Source organism: Pseudorca crassidens, chromosome 7 (genome assembly GCF_039906515.1).
Source record: "Pseudorca crassidens isolate mPseCra1 chromosome 7, mPseCra1.hap1, whole genome shotgun sequence".
NCBI classification, from domain to species: Eukaryota; Metazoa; Chordata; class Mammalia; order Artiodactyla; family Delphinidae; genus Pseudorca; species Pseudorca crassidens.
This window is the reverse complement of record NC_090302.1, coordinates 32,147,497-32,164,657: the sequence shown is the minus strand read 5'-3', so window position 1 is coordinate 32,164,657 and position 17,161 is coordinate 32,147,497. Positions and strand designations below refer to the sequence as shown.

The 17,161-nt window shown below is 37.8% G+C and overlaps 1 protein-coding gene across 5 annotated transcripts in view; it reads left to right on the top strand.

The window, feature by feature from the left end:
- Positions 1-5,986: 5,986 nt before the first annotated feature.
- Positions 5,987-17,161, top strand: part of STX17 (syntaxin 17) — an 87,854-nt gene continuing 76,679 nt past the window's right edge. For 2 of the 5 annotated variants that reach the window (XR_010944937.1, XM_067743820.1), the window contains exons 1-2: positions 5,987-6,057; positions 14,680-14,865. Coding sequence is in view for 4 of the 5 variants with exons in the window: in XM_067743820.1 (XP_067599921.1) it covers positions 14,707-14,865 (159 nt within the window). In the remaining variant the exon portion in view is untranslated. Of the gene's footprint in view, positions 6,172-6,203; positions 6,376-14,679; positions 14,866-17,161 lie in introns of those variants that run through there. The other 3 variants (XM_067743822.1, XM_067743823.1, XM_067743824.1) reach the window with 3 other exon arrangements.

Below are 17,161 nucleotides of genomic sequence, written 5' to 3'. Positions count from 1 at the left end.
GCCAAACATGTTGTATCAGGTAGTGGGAACTGAGGTGAACAGGCTTTTGGTGTGAGGTTTTACATTAATCTGGCTAGGAGCTGGGCTGTGTTTAATGTTTGCAGTAGGTATAAGAATTCAATTTCCTCTAGCATCCTTGTGGTCTGGATTCTCCTAAAAACTCCTTATATAGAGACTGCACCTTGCAGTTCTTTCAGTTCTAATCCGCTGTGATTATTCTGAAGACCTGCAGATATGGTGCTAAGGTGTAGGGGGTGCAGAAGCATTCAATAATTATGATTTACCTATGATTAATTTTCAGTCTTTCAGTGGTCTTGTGTCTTTGGGCTTTGACCTTCACAAGTGTTTCTCAGCCACTTCCCTGCCCTAGGAGAGACAGGAAGTCTAGAAGGGGCTGCAGTTGGGTAATGCAACCCTCTCTCAGCACCTCCACTCTCCCCCGCCATTCGTCTCTGGCTATGTAGGCCTTTGTTATAGAGAAGGCTCCATATATTTCAACATAGTTTATTTTCTCCTCCTCTGCCAGAAACATGAGTTTTTTTTCTTGGCTCTTCACCATGAGAACCTGGTGAGCTTCCTGGAGGTAAAGCTCATGAAGGTATGCAGTTCCCCCCTAAGACTGCAGGCCCCAAGAGTTTCTCACTCTCACACTAGTCCACACTCCACCTCCAAGGATTTGTCAAAGTTATCATGTAAATGTTTCCACCAGCTTAAGGCTCCAGGGACTTCTGTTTCAGATAAGCTAATGTTAGTTGCGATTCTCTGTATTTGCCTGTCTCTCCAGATTTCGGGGGGAGGGGCAGTTTGCCCTGAACCTCAATTCTTTTATGAGTCAAAGAAAGGTAATTTACTTTAAGTTTGTTCGTCTTTTTTCTTGTTGTACGGATGGGGGTGATGACCTTCAAGTTCTTTACAAGTCAGAGCTGAAACTGGAAGCCCTCAGAACTCTGTAAAAACAAATTTAAATAGTGCTTTGTCATTTATCCAATTATTCATTTATTACAGGTACAAGGTATCGAACTAGAATCTATAGGTGGATACTGAGATAAGCAAACATGGAGCCGGTCCTCAGGAAGCTTATATTCTAACGTGGGATGGTACAAGACAGCTTCTCAACCCCTGTGCTTGACTGTGTCATAGGTGTGTGGAAGCGTTAACTTTCCAAGCTCCCAGTGCAACTGAGCCAGTGGCAGAGGCTGAGAACAGCTTTCTCTCTCAGTTTTGCTTATAAATATCATTTTCTATTTGTGTCATGACAAGGAAAAGGGTGAAAAACACTGGAGGTGGCAACAAAACACACACCAAATTACTATAATAAAATGCAGACAGTGATGCATCAAAAAAACATCGGATTATTAAGGTGGGTGTTTAGAGGAGGGAGGCCTTAAATCTAGAAATTCTAGAAAAATTACGAGAGGTCACATTTGGAGTGAACATGGGAAGATGAGTAGGATTTGAATGTGCAGAGAGGGAGGGGCAATCGATGGAGAATATTCCAGGTGTAAGGCACAGGTAGGATTGGGAATAGGATTGGGATGAAGAACACTGAGTTCAGTTTGGTTAGAGCAGAGGATGAGTGAAGAGGAATAATGGGAGCTAAAGTCAGAAAGAAAGGTTGGGTGCATGTGAAATATATCAACTTGCACATTTGTATATTTATCATGTGATATTAATTGATATTCATGACAATACTAAGGTACTACAAAATTCAAGGTGCCTTGTAAATTGCCAAAGTTTAAACAATATTTAGTAAGATTCTAATGCTAAGTAAGTTTACTGTGTTTTAGTTGCAAGCATAGTATGAAATTGCATCTTTTGTTGAAGGTGAGTTGGATGGTAAGGGGTGTGGGTATGAATTAAAGTCATTGATAAAGCAAAAATTACCATGTTAAAACTACTCTTGAAAATTGCTTAAATTGCCCATAAGGTCTTTTTTTTTTTTTTTTTGCGGTACACGGGCCTCTCACTGCTGTGGCCTCTCCCGTCGCGGAGCACAGGCTCTGGAGGCTCAGGCTCAGCGGCCATGGCTCACGGGCCCAGCCGCTCCGCGGCATGTGGGATCTTCCCGGACCGGGGTACAAACCCGTGTCTCCTGCATCGGCAGGCGGACTCTCAACCACTGCGCCACCAGGGAAGCCCATCCATAAAGTCTTTTAAGCATGGTTTTATAAATACTACCTTGTGCAATAACTGTTGGGAGCACTAAGTTCTGAGAATTATTAAGATAATTAAAAGAACAAAAAGGTGGGGAAGGAGTCTTTAGAGAGATGTCTGGGCATTTAAGCTATTCTACGTGTTAAATGGTTATCAAATTCCTAAGTAGTGAATGGTTGATAAGCAGAGAATTCTAGTGTTACTGTTTGCCTGCAGAGTTCACTCCTTTTGGTTTGATGTAAGGTCTCTATAATCTTAATATATATGAACAGATTGTTTGGTAATGGTGTAAGTGTGTGGTGGCAGGAGCCACTAAAGCAGAAAGTGGAAAGGTTTAAGTACTAAAGCCAGGGAACACTATGTGTAAGTTTAAAATGATATCATAAGATAATAGAAACAAATGGAATTTTGTGTTGATAACAGAACTCTCTTGATTGAAAGTAGAAGTTCACCTGAGCTAGTTTAAGCAATTAAAGAAAATGCAGGGTGAGAGCTGGGGTAGGGTGGGGGATTAGTAGGCTTTGGGGTTTAACCAGACCTAAGTGGTTAATGCTAAGCCACTCTAGGTCTAAGCTAAGCCTCAGGAATGAGCTGGAACCAGGAATTTGAATGTGATGCAAACTCTGTTTCTTTTTTGTGCATCTAATCATTCTCACCTACCTCTCTTTCTATCATGGCTTTTCATTTTATATTCTAAAGGTTGAAGGTCTCTAACAAGGGTAGGGATTACTGCTGCTATTTCACCACTATTTCAGAGACAGGTAGTAGAGAGAAATGCTATTAAGGAAGTATATATTCCTTGTCTACTAAGAGGTTTTATTTGTTTTAAATCAAGAATTACTAGCTCTTTATTTTCCTTTTTTATTATGGTGTAACTCACACAAAGTATATACACAAATCTTAGGTGTACAGCTCGATGAATTTTCACATATGTAATCACAACGGTTCAATACACAGAAACTTTCCAGCACCCCAGAAAGCTACTTATGCTCTCTCCCAGTTAATCCCACATTAAAGGTAACCACTATTATCACTTTATTTTTAACCTTTCTTCATCTCAGTTCACCAGATTGTTGGAATGTTAGAAGGCACAAAGATAGAATGCATTCAGAACTGCAGTAGATATTTCAATAGTTCATATGCTAGAGAAAGAACTTAGTGAAGGTAGTGGCTTTACATATTTTTTGAACATGACCTACAGTAAAAAAAAAAAAAAAAAAAACCCCACATTTTTTAACAACATAGCCTAGGATATACATACAATCATCTCTCCACAATTTCAAGTGGGATCATGAGCAGCATGGCTTCCTCTGATTCAAGGGTCTATGGAGTCAAAAACACAGCCACCAGGAGCTCTGCTGTGAGCACCTTCTCCATTCAAGAAACAAGCCATATTAAAGCTAGAATCCTGGTCCCAATCTCAGATTCCTGGAACAGGTATCTTATTGTTCCAGCTTGGGTCAGGGGTCTGCTCCTGGACCAATTCACTATGGTCAGGAGCACGGGTCCATGCCTGTATAAAATGGCTGCCAGAGGCTCATAACTGATAGCCTGCAGATCTGGTGGGGAGAAGCAGTTCCCAGAAGAGGAATGGACCAGGAAGACAACCTAGGAGGTCTATATTATTGCGCCAAATCTGAATTTGATTCTCAGGTTCTCCATATACTTGCTCTATAATACTGGAAAAATTATGTCTTAATTCATAGAGTGAATATATATTGTTTCCTTAGCCTGTTCCAAGAATGTGCTACTTTCTAAGCAAATGATAATATACACCTTTCCTCAAGAAACAGCCTTATTCAGGTATAACTGATATACCATAAACAACATCCATATTTAAAGTGTATAATTTGGTAAGTTTTAACATATATACACCCATGCAACCAGTACCACAAGCAAGATAATGAACATATCCATTATCCCCAGAGTTTCCTCGTGCCTCTTGGAAATCCCTCCCTTCACCCCTACTCCATTTAGCTATTATTCTTAATTCTTCAAATAGCTCCCACAATTCCTTACAGACACAAATTAGATTCTGCTGTTTGAAAGTGATCTTTTCTCCCATTACAATTTTAAATAGGTGATCGCTGTTTAGGAAAGCTATTGCTCTAGCCATTTTACTGAACGTGTTTCAATTCATTCCTTGGGTTTTCCAAGTAAGCAATCATAATATCCAAAAAGAATATTTTTCTTTTTCTCCATTTATTTATTTATTACTGTTTGTTTTGTTTGGCCTTCCTGGTTCAGTTAGGACCTCAGGAAAATGTTGGCTAGTAGCAGCAGGCCTGCTCCTAACAATTTCAGTGCCCAGGCAAGAGTACAAAAAGAGGTCCACATACCATATATCTAAATATTTAAAGATTATAAAGCTAACAAACTGTTAGATTAAAACGTTCTATTTAGCTACCTTGAACACACCTAACTTTTAGCAAACATATGTATAATAACCTAGAAGGCTAGGTTCAAGTTTAGAATCCTTGAGTGTCACATCTCCCTAGTGTATTTGAGGTAGATTTTTTTCAGAGCTTAACTTGAATGACCTTTACTTCAAAAGCTCTTGTTTTGGGGCTTCCCTGGTGGTGCAGTGGTTGAGAGTCTGCCTGCCGATGCAGGGGGCGCGGGTTCGTGCCCTGGTCTGGGAAGATCCCACATGCCGCGGAGCGGCTGGGCCCGTGAGTGATGGTCGCTGAGCCTGCGCATCCGGAGCCTGTGCTCCGCAACGGGAGAGGCCACAACAGTAAGCTCTTGTCTTGCATAAAAAATTTTTTCCCATGGTATTGGCTAATACTTTAACTTTTCTCCTTAGAATTAAAATCTTATAAACACCTCATTCCTAGAGTAAAAGAAATCAGCACTCATTATACTCACAAAGAAAATCCAAAACGCTTAGCAGATTTTATGCTTTATTTTAGAAATTACCTTTCAAGGCAATTCTTACAGACCCCTAATATTCATTGGTCCACAATTTCTACCCCTACTCCCACTCCACTGGAAGACCCTAAGAGCTGAGTTTCCTTAGCTATGGCTTGAATATCCTTATGACTTCTAAGGATAGTACCATCAGTGGATACGTTCTGAGCAAGTCATCTGAATATTCACAAACGCATATTAAAAAGGCTGGATCTGGAAGTCAGGCCATCCAGGGAGGAGGACTTGTGACCTGGACAGGGCTTCAAAGCCAACCGTTTGTTCATTGGTATCAGCTGGAAGAACTTGAAAAGGGAATTAGGAAACCCAGTTGAAGTTCCAACTGTGTCACTACATGGCCGAACTGCTAGTGAGTCACTAGAACTCTTTGTTGAGGCTTAGCATCATTATCTATAAAATTGGGATAAGGATACTGGCACTGGGTTGACACTGGTTCAACCCGTTTTTGGGAAAAAGCACAACTTGTCTGAGTTTCAGTTTCTGTGCCTGTTACAATTAAGACTTGTGCCGTCTACCTCAGAGGGGGGTGTAGATGGAGAAGGCATAACCTCTGTGAGCTTCAGTTTCTACAGGTGTAAAGAGGTAAGAACACCCGGCCAGCCCACCAATAAAATTCCTAGAAGAACAGAGGAAAATGGACAAAAAAGTTGCAAAATGTAGTGGGCTATACAGATGTGAATTGTCTCACACTTAAAACTCAACGAACTGACACACTTAAAGAGCATTTGTGCGTCTCCTTCCTCTTGGCTCCCTTGTTACAACCCCACAACATAAATCAATACCACTTAGTAAGACGGTCCAGAGCGGCGACCGCGTCTGTACACACAGAGGCGCCAGCCACACCCCTCGAGGCCGGAACTGGGCGGGAGGGGGCGTGGCGCAGCCCAGCCCGCCTATCGCGACGCCCCGTCCTGTCGCGCCCGCGCCCGCGCCTGCGCCGTGCGTACCCACCGGCCTCGAACGTCCCGGCGGGAGGTAAGGGGATCACGATAGGCCCCCACGGGGGCGTAAGGCCCTGGCCGGCGTCGTGGGCCGGGTGCCCGTCCCGCGCGCGGGAGGGGCGCCCCGCAGGAAGCAGGGCATCAGGTTGTAAGTGCGAACGCTGTGGGAGTTCCTCTCGGCTTGAAGAAGTGGTGGTTTCGGTTTTGGAGGTGCTTTCGAAGCGGGTATAGGGAGGCGGCCGGTCGGGCGAGCTTGACGGCCTCCCGGGGTCTCAGGGTGGAAAAGTTTACTTCGTCTGTCCTGCGTGTGACGCACCGTGGGTCTTAGGTCATCAGGGTCGCCGGCGTCTAGGTCTGGAGAGGGTCCCGCGCACCCGTTCGGGGGCGGGGGTGGGGGGAGGTGGCGTTTGGTTTATGTGGCCCAGGTGCGCGGTGGGTGACGCTGCGAGGGATGACGCGAGGCTCGAGGGTGTTTAGGGGAGGTCCTGGGGCGCGAGGGGGGAGCCTCCTGTCAGCCATACCAGGGAGGGTGGTTCGCAGAAGGCCCCACGTCTGTCTCCCCTTTTTTTACAATTCGGAATCGGAGGCTCAGAGAGCAGACCGTACGGTAGGTAGGTCCGAGGGCCTTGACTTTTCTTTCCAAATTCAGTACCCCTTCCCCCAGTGAGAAATACGGGGCGACGTGCCTGAGGGAATTCGGTGCCCCAGGTGTGGGGAAATGTGGAAAGGTGTTCATAACGTTTTTGGAAGGGGGCGTTGCCAGCGGTATTGGACTTTTCCTGAGAAATGGGGCTGTTCACTTATAAATAACCTTAAGTAATTTGGTTAACCTCCCAGTACTTTTTCCTTATTGGAAACGTGAGTAGTATGGTACTCAGCTGGTAATAGTTGTAAGCACTAAAGGTGGTTTGTAAAGCACCTGGCACCCGCCCCGCCCACCCCAGGTGTTAGTGCAGTGAATATGATTGCAATTCTTTGACCTCAAAATATTTGTCCTGTCTTATGGGAAACATCAGTTTACACATTATTTTAAGAGACTATTTATTTTGAAATATTTTACAGTTACAGAAAAGTTACAAAAGTAATACAGAGTTCTCTACAATTTCCTTTAATGTTAACATCTTACGTAACTATAATGCAATTATCAAAAGTAAGAAATTAATTTCAGCACAACGCTGTTAACTAAATCACCAACTTTCTTCAGATTTCATCGTTTTTTATACTAAAGTCCTTTTTCTGTTCCACGATTCAATCTAAGATCCCACGTTGCATTTAGTTGGCATGGCTCCTTGATCTTCTCCAGTCTGTGACAACTTCTAAGTCTTTTCCTGTCTTTCATGACCGTTACACTTTGGAAGAGTCCTGGTTAGTTATATTGTAGAGTGTCCTTCAATTGGGTTTTGTCTGATGTTTTCTCAAGATTAGATTAAGGTTGTGTACTTTTGCTGATACCACAGAAGTGTATATGCCCTTCTCAGTAGTTCGTCATATGAGGGGTACATTATATGACACACTGCATTTGATATTGCTCTTGATCACTTGGTTAATAAGGTGGTGTCAGCTGGGATTCTCTAATGTAAAGTAACTATTTTTCCCTTTGTAATTAATCAGTATCTTGGGGGAGAACTACTTTTAAACAATGCAAATATCCTGTTTCTCCTCAAACTTTAATTTGTTGATTTTAGCATCCATTGATGATCTTGCCTTCAGTAATTATTACTGTAATGTTCTAATGGTGGTTTTCTGTTTCCCTCATTCCTTTGTAATTTATTAATTGGAGTTTTTCTGTAAGGAAGAGCTGCATCTTCATCCCATTTATTTATTTATTGTTAATTTATTGTTTTTGTATCTGTATGGACTCATTTATTTTTCTATTGGTTATTTTCCTACACTTTCGTTATTTGTTTTATGTCTCAAATTGTTCCAGCTTCGTCCATTTCAAGTTTTTTCAGGTTGCTTCTTGTGCCCTTTTTATAGGCTCTCATCCTTTTTTGAGAACTTCTTGCTTCTTGGATGCTCCAAGCTTCTCTTGCATTTTCCCTGCCCTGGAATCCACCATTTCTCCAAAGACCCCTGCTTTCTTTGTTTGGAGAGTAGTATTTAAACACCAAGGATCTGGGCGCTAGGTGTGCTCATTGCTACTGGGTTATCATTACTTCCAGTGCCTGGCAGAAGACATCTTAGAAGCGTGTGTGTGTGTGTGTGTGTGTGAGTGTATGTATTATTTCTAGCTGTATATACAGTCGTCCCTTGGTATCCACAGAGAATGGTTCTAGGACCTGCAGTGGATAGCAAAACCCGAAGCCACTTAGGTCCCATAGTTGGCCCTTTGTATCTGCGGTTCCATATCCACGGATTCAACTAACTGTGGATCATGTAGTATTTATTGAAAAAATAGTATTTATTGAAAAAACTTCACTGTAAGTGGACCCTCTCAGTTCAAATCCATATTGTTCAAGAGTCAACTGTAAATCCATATATTTCATGGAGATACAGGCACACATATGTGTATATTCATGCATCTGCAAAGATTTATATTTATTTTTGTGTTTATCTGTATATATCTGTATACACACACGTATTTTAGATATATGTCTGTATATATATATATATATATATTTTTTTTTTTTTTCTAAACTAAAGTTTATCCTGATACTTCTGTTTCTAATACAGTACCACAGGGTTCATTCTAGTCTTGCCTCTTATTTGTAACTTCTTTCTTCAACAGTGAGAAATCTGGCTTTTGTGTTCTACAAAATATTTCCTTATTTGTTCAGTCCTAGTATACACATAAAGTAATTTCAGGATTTCTAACCCATAGTCCTATGAGAAACAAATAACTAGAGTACAGTATAGTTGTGTGTAATTCTTTTTGTCTTTAGCCTTATAGTATCCAGTTTAGTATCTAGGATCCCATATCTAGACACTAGTATCGAGTATCCAGCATCTGTTTTCCAAAGTTACCTAGATTAGTTATTTTCTTCCCCTACTTCTTTCATTGTGGTTATGTTGTTCATTTGTAATACAGTTAATTTTATTTTTTATAGTTTGTATTTCATTTTGGGTTCCCCCACATCTCGTTGTTTTTGTTTTTTAATATACAAAAATGCACCTTTTGTGGTGTACAGTTCTGTGAATTTTGATAAATGCATATAATTGTTTATCCACCACCATTCTCATGATACAAACAATTCTGTCGCCCCAAATATTCCATTACACTAGAAAAATAAAGTGAAAAGTAATACAACAACTTTACAGAAGTTTGAGAAATTAGGCATTTTTGTGTGTTTTCTCTTGTTTTTTCATAGACATATTTTAAATACCTGTGATGTTAATGTATTTTTTAATCCTGTGTTTGAATTATATCAGAAATATTTCCCAGTTTTCTGTCTTAAAAATCAAGAAATGCTGAAATACATTTTCAACTGATTATTTAATCACACTTTTAAACCACAGTTTCTATATTGAATTACGACCTTCCCTTAATAGCTTATAAACGTTATTTGAGCTATTTTATGATCAGAGGCACTGTTGGATGACTTTGTTTCAGTAACATCATACTTTAATGCAACTATTTGAATGCTGTGTTCCCTTCTTAGTTTTATATGGGTAATTTATTATAATTTTATAGAAATGGAAATGGTGGAGAGAAAAAAAAATACTCTCTAGAAGTAGACCAAGAGTTGGGAAAGTCTTGGGAGGGTCTTAGGCCAGAATGTCTTCCCCTAGAGATGGCCCTTGTGAGGCAGCAGGTTATTCCTTGAGCACAAAAAGCTGAGGGGCAGAGTCATGCACTCTGACCTGGAAATATTGCTTTTTGAATTCAAAAAAGAGAGCTATCATCATAGCATAGGGGAGCAGTGAAAACAAGCCAAATAGTCAATAATTGGGGTTTGTCAAGTACACCATAAACTGATTAGTGGAGGAGAAGGCAGAATCATTTGAGTTGTATCTCAAATGATACACAAAGTTGAGAGGCAGATGGGATATAAAAGAGCATCTAGACAGAGGGAGCACCTTGCAAGCCAAAAGCAGAGATTGGGTGATGATATTTCAGTAGGTTGGGTGGATTACTTATGAACATTTTATTTTCTTGTTCAGATAATAGGGAACTCTTAGAAGTTTTTATTCAGAGGAGGAGCATGTTGCCTTTGTTGTTTTAGATATATTCTTTGGTGGTAATCTATGGGGAAAAATTGGAGAGGGGAAAGAGTCTAAACACAGGCCAAATAAGACATTTGTAATGTGCTATGCATATTGTGCTGTTTGACTAGAGTGATAGGATTAGAAATTGTGTAGAAGAGACATGTGAAGAAATGTTTTAGTTCCATTAGCATCTGTTGAATACCAGGTATTTTAAAAAACATTTTGATAGGAATAGTAATAGATATAAAGATAGCTTCTTATATAATCTGCATAGTGGAAGAAAACACAAGAGGCAATGTGACAAACTGGGAACATTAGTGTTAGGGAAATATTGATAATTTATGAGACTATTATATGTTAATATAATAAGAGAAAGACAGTCCCTGTAGCACGAGCAGGCAATTGATGAAAGAAGAAATGCAAATAGAGAATAAGTCAATCTCATTAGTAATATAAAGAATGCAAAATAAAACAATAATGAGATACCATTTTTGTCACCAGTTGAATGTCTTAAGAAGAATGATAATATCAGGTATTGGTTGGAGTATGGATAAATGGATATTTTAAAGTTTTTTAAATTGAAGTATAGTTGACATACAATACTGTATTTATCTCCAGTATACAACATAATGATTTGACATTTTTATACATTATGAATTTATCACCATGATGTCTAGTAACCATCTATCATCCTACAAAGTCATTACAATATTATCAACTATATTCCGTATGCTGTACCTTACATCCCTGTGAGTTGTTTATTTTATAACTGGAAATGTGCACCCCTTACTCCCCTTCACGCATTTCACTCACCATGCTGCCTCCGTTCTGGTGACCACCAGATTATTCTCTGTATCTGTGGATCTGTTTCTGTTCTGTTTTGTTTTTTAAATTCCACGTGTACATGAAATCATACGGCATTTGTCTTTCTTTGGCTTATTTCACTTAGCATAATACCCTCTAGGTCCATCCATGTTGTTGCAAATGGCAAGATTTCATTCTTTTTTATGGCTGAGTAATAGTCCATTGTGTGTGTGTGTGTGTCTGTGTGTGTGTGTCTGTGTGTGTGTGTATGTATGTATGTATATGTATCACATCTTCTTTAGCCATTCATCTATCTTTGAGCACTTAAAGGTTGCTTCCATATCTTGCTAATGTGAATAATGCTCTATGAACATAGGGGTGTATATATCTTTTCAGTTAGTGTTTTCATTTTCTTCAGATAAATACCAGAATTAGAATTGGTGGATCATATGATAGTTCTGTTTTTAATTTTTTGAGGAACCTCCGTACTGTTTTTCATAGTGGTTGCACCAGTTTACATTCCCACCACATGCATGTGGGTTCCCTTTTCTCCACATCCTTGCCAACAACCAACACTTGAAATTTCTTGTCTTTTTGATGATAGCCATTCTGACAGGTGTGAGGTGATTGCTCATTGTGGTTTTGATTTGCATTTTCCTGATGATTAGAGATGTTGATCATCTTTTCATGTGTCTGTTTCCCATCTGTCTGTCTTTCCTGGAAAAATGTTCAGATTCTCTACCCAGTTTTTGATTGGATTGTTTATTTTTTTGATGTTGAGTTGTGTGAATTCTTTGTATATTTTGGATATTAATGCCTTATCAGATATATCATTTCCAAATATCTTTTCTCATTTAATAGGTTACCTTTTTGTTTTGTTGATGGGTTCCTTCACTGAGAACGCTTTTTATTTTGATGTAGTCCTATTTCTTTGTTTGCTTTTGTTGCCCTTGCCTGAGGAGACAGATCCAAAAACATATTGCTAAGACCAGTGTCAAAGAGTATACTGCCTATGTTTTCTTCTAGGAGTTTTATGGCTTCGGGTCTCACATTTAAGTCTTTAATCCAGATAAGTGGACATTTTGATATGTTGCTAGTGGGAATGTAAATAGGCACAGCCTTTTTTGGGACATTTAGAATCAGAAGCCTTAAAAAATGTATGTACCTATTAATTCTATTTCCAGGTATTTACTTTAAATAAATAATCATAGATGGTAGTATGGATTTGCATAAAAGAAGAGTAATTACACTGTGGTTTAGTTTATAATAGTGGAAAATTGGAAACATCCTGAGTGGCCAACATTAGATGATTAAATTATCGAACATCTGTACAATGTGATACCATGCTGCTATAAAAAATACATTATAGAAAAATAATAATTTACATGGAAACATTTTTATTATATTTGATCAGGTTATTCACAATAAATCTTTTATTTGTTCTTCATTGCTTCCTTTATTCACCCAGTAACAGTATACTTTATTATATTTTTTTGCTCCTTGCCATTCCTTTCTTTTGGGTTTATTTTCTTTATTGTTAAAGCATGCCTTTTAGTAGTTCTTTTAATGAAGGGCTTGGTAATAAACTCAGTCTTTGTATGTCTGAAAATGATTATTTTACCTTCACTTCTGAATAATAATTAACCTGGGTATATACCAACTCAGCACTTTGAAGATATTCCTATCTTTTGATATGTTGCTTTGATGAAAAGTTTACTGCTTTTGTTGTTTTAGTTTATCTGTCTTTTATCGCCGGTTTGCTTTTTAAGATATTTTTTCTTTGTCCCTAATGTTCTGAAATTTCCCTTCCATGTGTTTAGGTAAATTTGTTTTTTATTTATGCTACTTAGTGTTTATGTGCATTTTCAGTTTGAGGCTTTACATCTTAATTCTCAGCATATTCTCTTTGAATAGTGCCTTTTTGCCATTTTATTTATTCTTTCCTTATGGGACTCCTACTTGTTATTGAGCTTGTCATTTTATCCTTAATGTTGCTTATCTTCTTTTTATGTGTCCTTATTCCTCTGTGTTCATACTGATAGCTTCCAATCAATAATTGTCTTTTCAGCTACAAAATTTACTGTTTAACCCATCTTTGGAGGTTTTTATTTGTAGAATTTTTACTTGGTTTATTTTCAGATTGACCTGTTACTGTTTCATAATATTATCTAATTTTTTTTAAGATTTTGTTTCTTTCTTTATATTTTTATTTTGAAATGTACCTATTTTAATTTTATTTTTAGGTTACTTTATTATCTCTAGTCCCTTAGCTGTAAATTTTCCCATTTTGTTGGGTCTGTGGACCAATCTTTTGGCGGTGAACTTCCCCATCATCTCTAATTCCCACTAACTACTGTAGCTGTTAGACTCTTTATTTTTGGTGTCTGGAGATTTTCCTTTTTTGCTTTCAAGCTTAGATTAACTGTAAAGACCAAGTTACTGGTAGATGAGATAATCTGTATAACCAACACTTCAAGATTTTCAACTGTGAAAGAGAGAAACAACATTATTTAGAATAATAGTTCTTAATGATTCTGGAGTGATAGAGCTTTTTGATAATTTCTTGAAAGCAAAGGACTCTGTCTTCTGAAATAATTCAAAAATATATTCATCATTTTTTGTAAACAAACATTCAGGAACTCTCAAGTCCCAAACCCCTATCTCTATGGACCCAAGTCTAAGATACCATAACCCAATGGAATTAACATAGTCAACTTATTTTTAATATGGGAGAGGTTATGGCTAATTAGATGGCATGAAAACATGATGTACAACAGTGGTTTTCAAGCTTGCTTAAGCAGTGGAGCCCTTTATTTACAGAAAATCGAATAAGTTCAAATATATGAGATAGATATAAGTAAATTTTCTCCAACTGAAGCAGGTGTGGGGTCATGGAGCCTGTCCACTTGATAACCTTTACCATCACCTACCCTGACCCCAAAGACATAACCCTGTACTCTCTGGAGCACTGCTCAAAAAAAAAAACTACTGGTGAATTAGAAAGAGCATTTGATTGAACTCTCAGGAATACTGGGTTCTTATTCCAGCTCTGTCACTGGTTACGTGTACTGATTGTAGACAATGCTAATCACTTTGTAAGAAAGGGAAGATGCAATTTAAAGGACATCAATGAGAAAAGTTGCATTTTATAATATATTTGAAGTATATAATTACATATGTTATATTAGAAATGGAGTTTTTACAGCAGAAATATTAAGAATGAAAGTTTTTCTTCCAGTTTTGCCATTTGACACTTTTTTAGAAAACATTATTCACTGTCCAGGATACATTGGGAGATAAAGACTTGAACAGTATACTTCTGGTTTTTTGAAAAAAGTTAGTTAATTATATGCATACATATATATATCCTTATATTAAAAAGCCCTGGAAAGACATACATCAAAATGGAAGTACGGGGGTGGGAGGAGGAAAAATGGAAAGAGTAGTTAACTATAGGTGAGGAGATGATTGTTGATTTTATTTTATTCTCTTTTTCCTATTTTCTAATCATTCTAAAGTGAATATACATTACCTTTGTAGAGAGAAAAAGATTTTAAAATAAAAGTTTTGTTAAAAAACCAGTCACTGAAGTTCAGCATTAAGTTGAGTATGTGTTTAGAATATATTATAAAATTACCTAATTGTTGGCTTTTAAAAATAATGGAAATTGATTTTTAAAATTCTTAAATAAATATTTCCCTTTTAGGTTTTTCTACATGAGTGGAGAAGGTAGATGTTGCAAGTAGAAGAGATACAACATTTTTTTAGGATGTCTGAAGATGAAGAAAAAGTGAAATTACGCCGTCTTGAACCAGCTATTCAGAAATTTACTAAGATAGTAATCCCAACAGACCTGGAGAGGTTAAGAAAGCACCAGATAAATATTGAGAAGGTGAGTTTTTTTCTTTCTTTCTTTTTTTCCATTTTTTTCTTTTTTTACCACAAGAAACAGTTACATATTCTGATTTATATGTTGTGCATTTCACCTACATTGAGAATATTAGATAAGAGTCTTTGCTAAAACATCTAGCTCCTGTTGATTTAACGACATTATTCATTTTTTCATCCGGTTTTTCTGTTCTACAAATACCCCTCTCACATTATTCCTTTTTTAGGAAGGGATATAAGAATAGAATCAATGCCTTTTTAGTTATACACAGTGATGAATTGAGCAGTTAATAATTAAAATACGAACTGTTTGATAGTTGACTATAATGTGAAGGTGGTGGACTTTGGCTAAAGGGCTTCCCTTAATTTCATTCACCCCATGGCAAGTTTTCTGAACTGTGAGTGTGTGTTCCTGTCCTTTTCAGGTGCATGTAGATTTAAGAGGGAAAATCACTGTTTGATATGAGGGAATTTCCCAACTTCACTGCTTCCCTTTGAGGAAAGCCCAAAGTTGAGAAGTATCAGCTAGAGGTCAGTTTAAGAGATAGGTAGAAGGAAGAACCAGTCTCAGTGCCTGTGGTGGTTTCATAGAACCTGGTCTGGCTAGGATCTGATGGAGTGGTTGTGGCATTTATGGGAACGTCAAGTTTACTGAATACTGAGCATTGATTTGGCAGGTTACCTTGTCTTATTTGCTGTGGGACAGGTCAGTGGTATTTGATCCTTCAGAAGAACCTCCCCCAGTATAAATTTTAAGCTGTGTGGCCCTCCATTAATTTTTTGGGGGGTGTGGGGGGAGGGTGGAAGTGGTCATTAAGCCTTTCAGTATAAATAATATTTATCACCCTCAACTGCATACCTTATACAAGTAAGAAGAGTGTCAACTTTTTCTCTCATAGATACCAGCTGTCTTCCTAGTACTTAAGTCTTTTGTTAAAGTATAGAAAATAAGTGCCAAGAAAAATAAGATGAAAATTTCAATGCAAATATGAATAGAATTAAAGATTAATATTTAGTCATCTCTTAACTTCTTTCTTCTTTATCCATAAGCAATAAGTGTGATGACTTTTAAGGATGGAGGAGTTGTCTGCTAAACTGGTTATTCTTGTCATGAGCAGAAACAAAGTGTTCCATGCTTTGATTAATAAGGAGGGCACTGTAACAATATAGAAATGGAGTTGTTTACTTCTGATTGATCATATCTGTGTTTGATAATGTGTGTGTCAAAGTCCTGAGCTTATGTTGAAGTGCTCAGTTACAAAGATGGTAAGAATTTGGCAAGTGAATTGATTCTGAAAGGAATAAATAGGTGGACTGTGGTCTATTAAGACTCTTTCTTTTATTGTCCTATTTTCCCTTTGGCATTTTCCCTTTGGCAAATTTCCCTTTCCTTGTATTTATTCTATACGAATGTGCTTGCTGTCATTACCCTCAGATCCTAGCCACATGTACCACCCAGTCATCAATGGAAAGGCCAGAACCCTGGGAGAAAGTTGTGGGGATAGAAACATGTCTATTACTGATTTAATTAGCTGCGTCAGAATTCAGAAGAAAATTATTCCAGAGTTATATAGATCTTTTTCTGCTGGAACATTTTTCCTTTACCGTTTTCTGTAATTTTTACTTACTAAGAAATTTTTAAACAATATCAGAATAATTATAATTTACGGTATAGGTGATGCAGTCTGAAGCTAAGCAGTTAAACTCGTACTGAGCTATGTTTTATTCCATAATCTTGATCATTCTGTCTCTAGGTTTTCTAGTTTAGTTATGAAAGTAATTTTTTTATCTATGTAAGATTGAATAGCATATTTTAATAGATAGTTTATGGCAATGTAAAAACATTTAAAAGCCACAGTGTTCACTGTGGACAAAAGAGTTAAGAACTAAGTTTAGACTCCAGGTGTCTAACAGTGCCTCATTTTCAAAAAGGCATGTTTTTCCTGGGGGAAGGGTGTAGAAAGATAAAATATTTATTATGTTAGCCATCAGTCATCCAATATGAATTTAAAAGAAGAAAGTCAGACTGAAGGGAAATTGAAAGTAAGCCTTAGTGGAGTGATTCTGCAACATCTGAAAACAATGAGAGTAGTGTGCTGTGGACACCTGGGACTATATTCCATAGGTCCTTCAGCATTACGTTTTATTACACATGATAGACTTGATTAGAATGTAATCCTGAAATTTGAAGTGTTAGCATTCAGCTTTCTTGGCTAATATAAAATAGACTTAAGCATAGTTAATAGGAACAATATCATAAGCTTGGAACATAATTTTCTTTGTTTCATTTTATAAGGGTT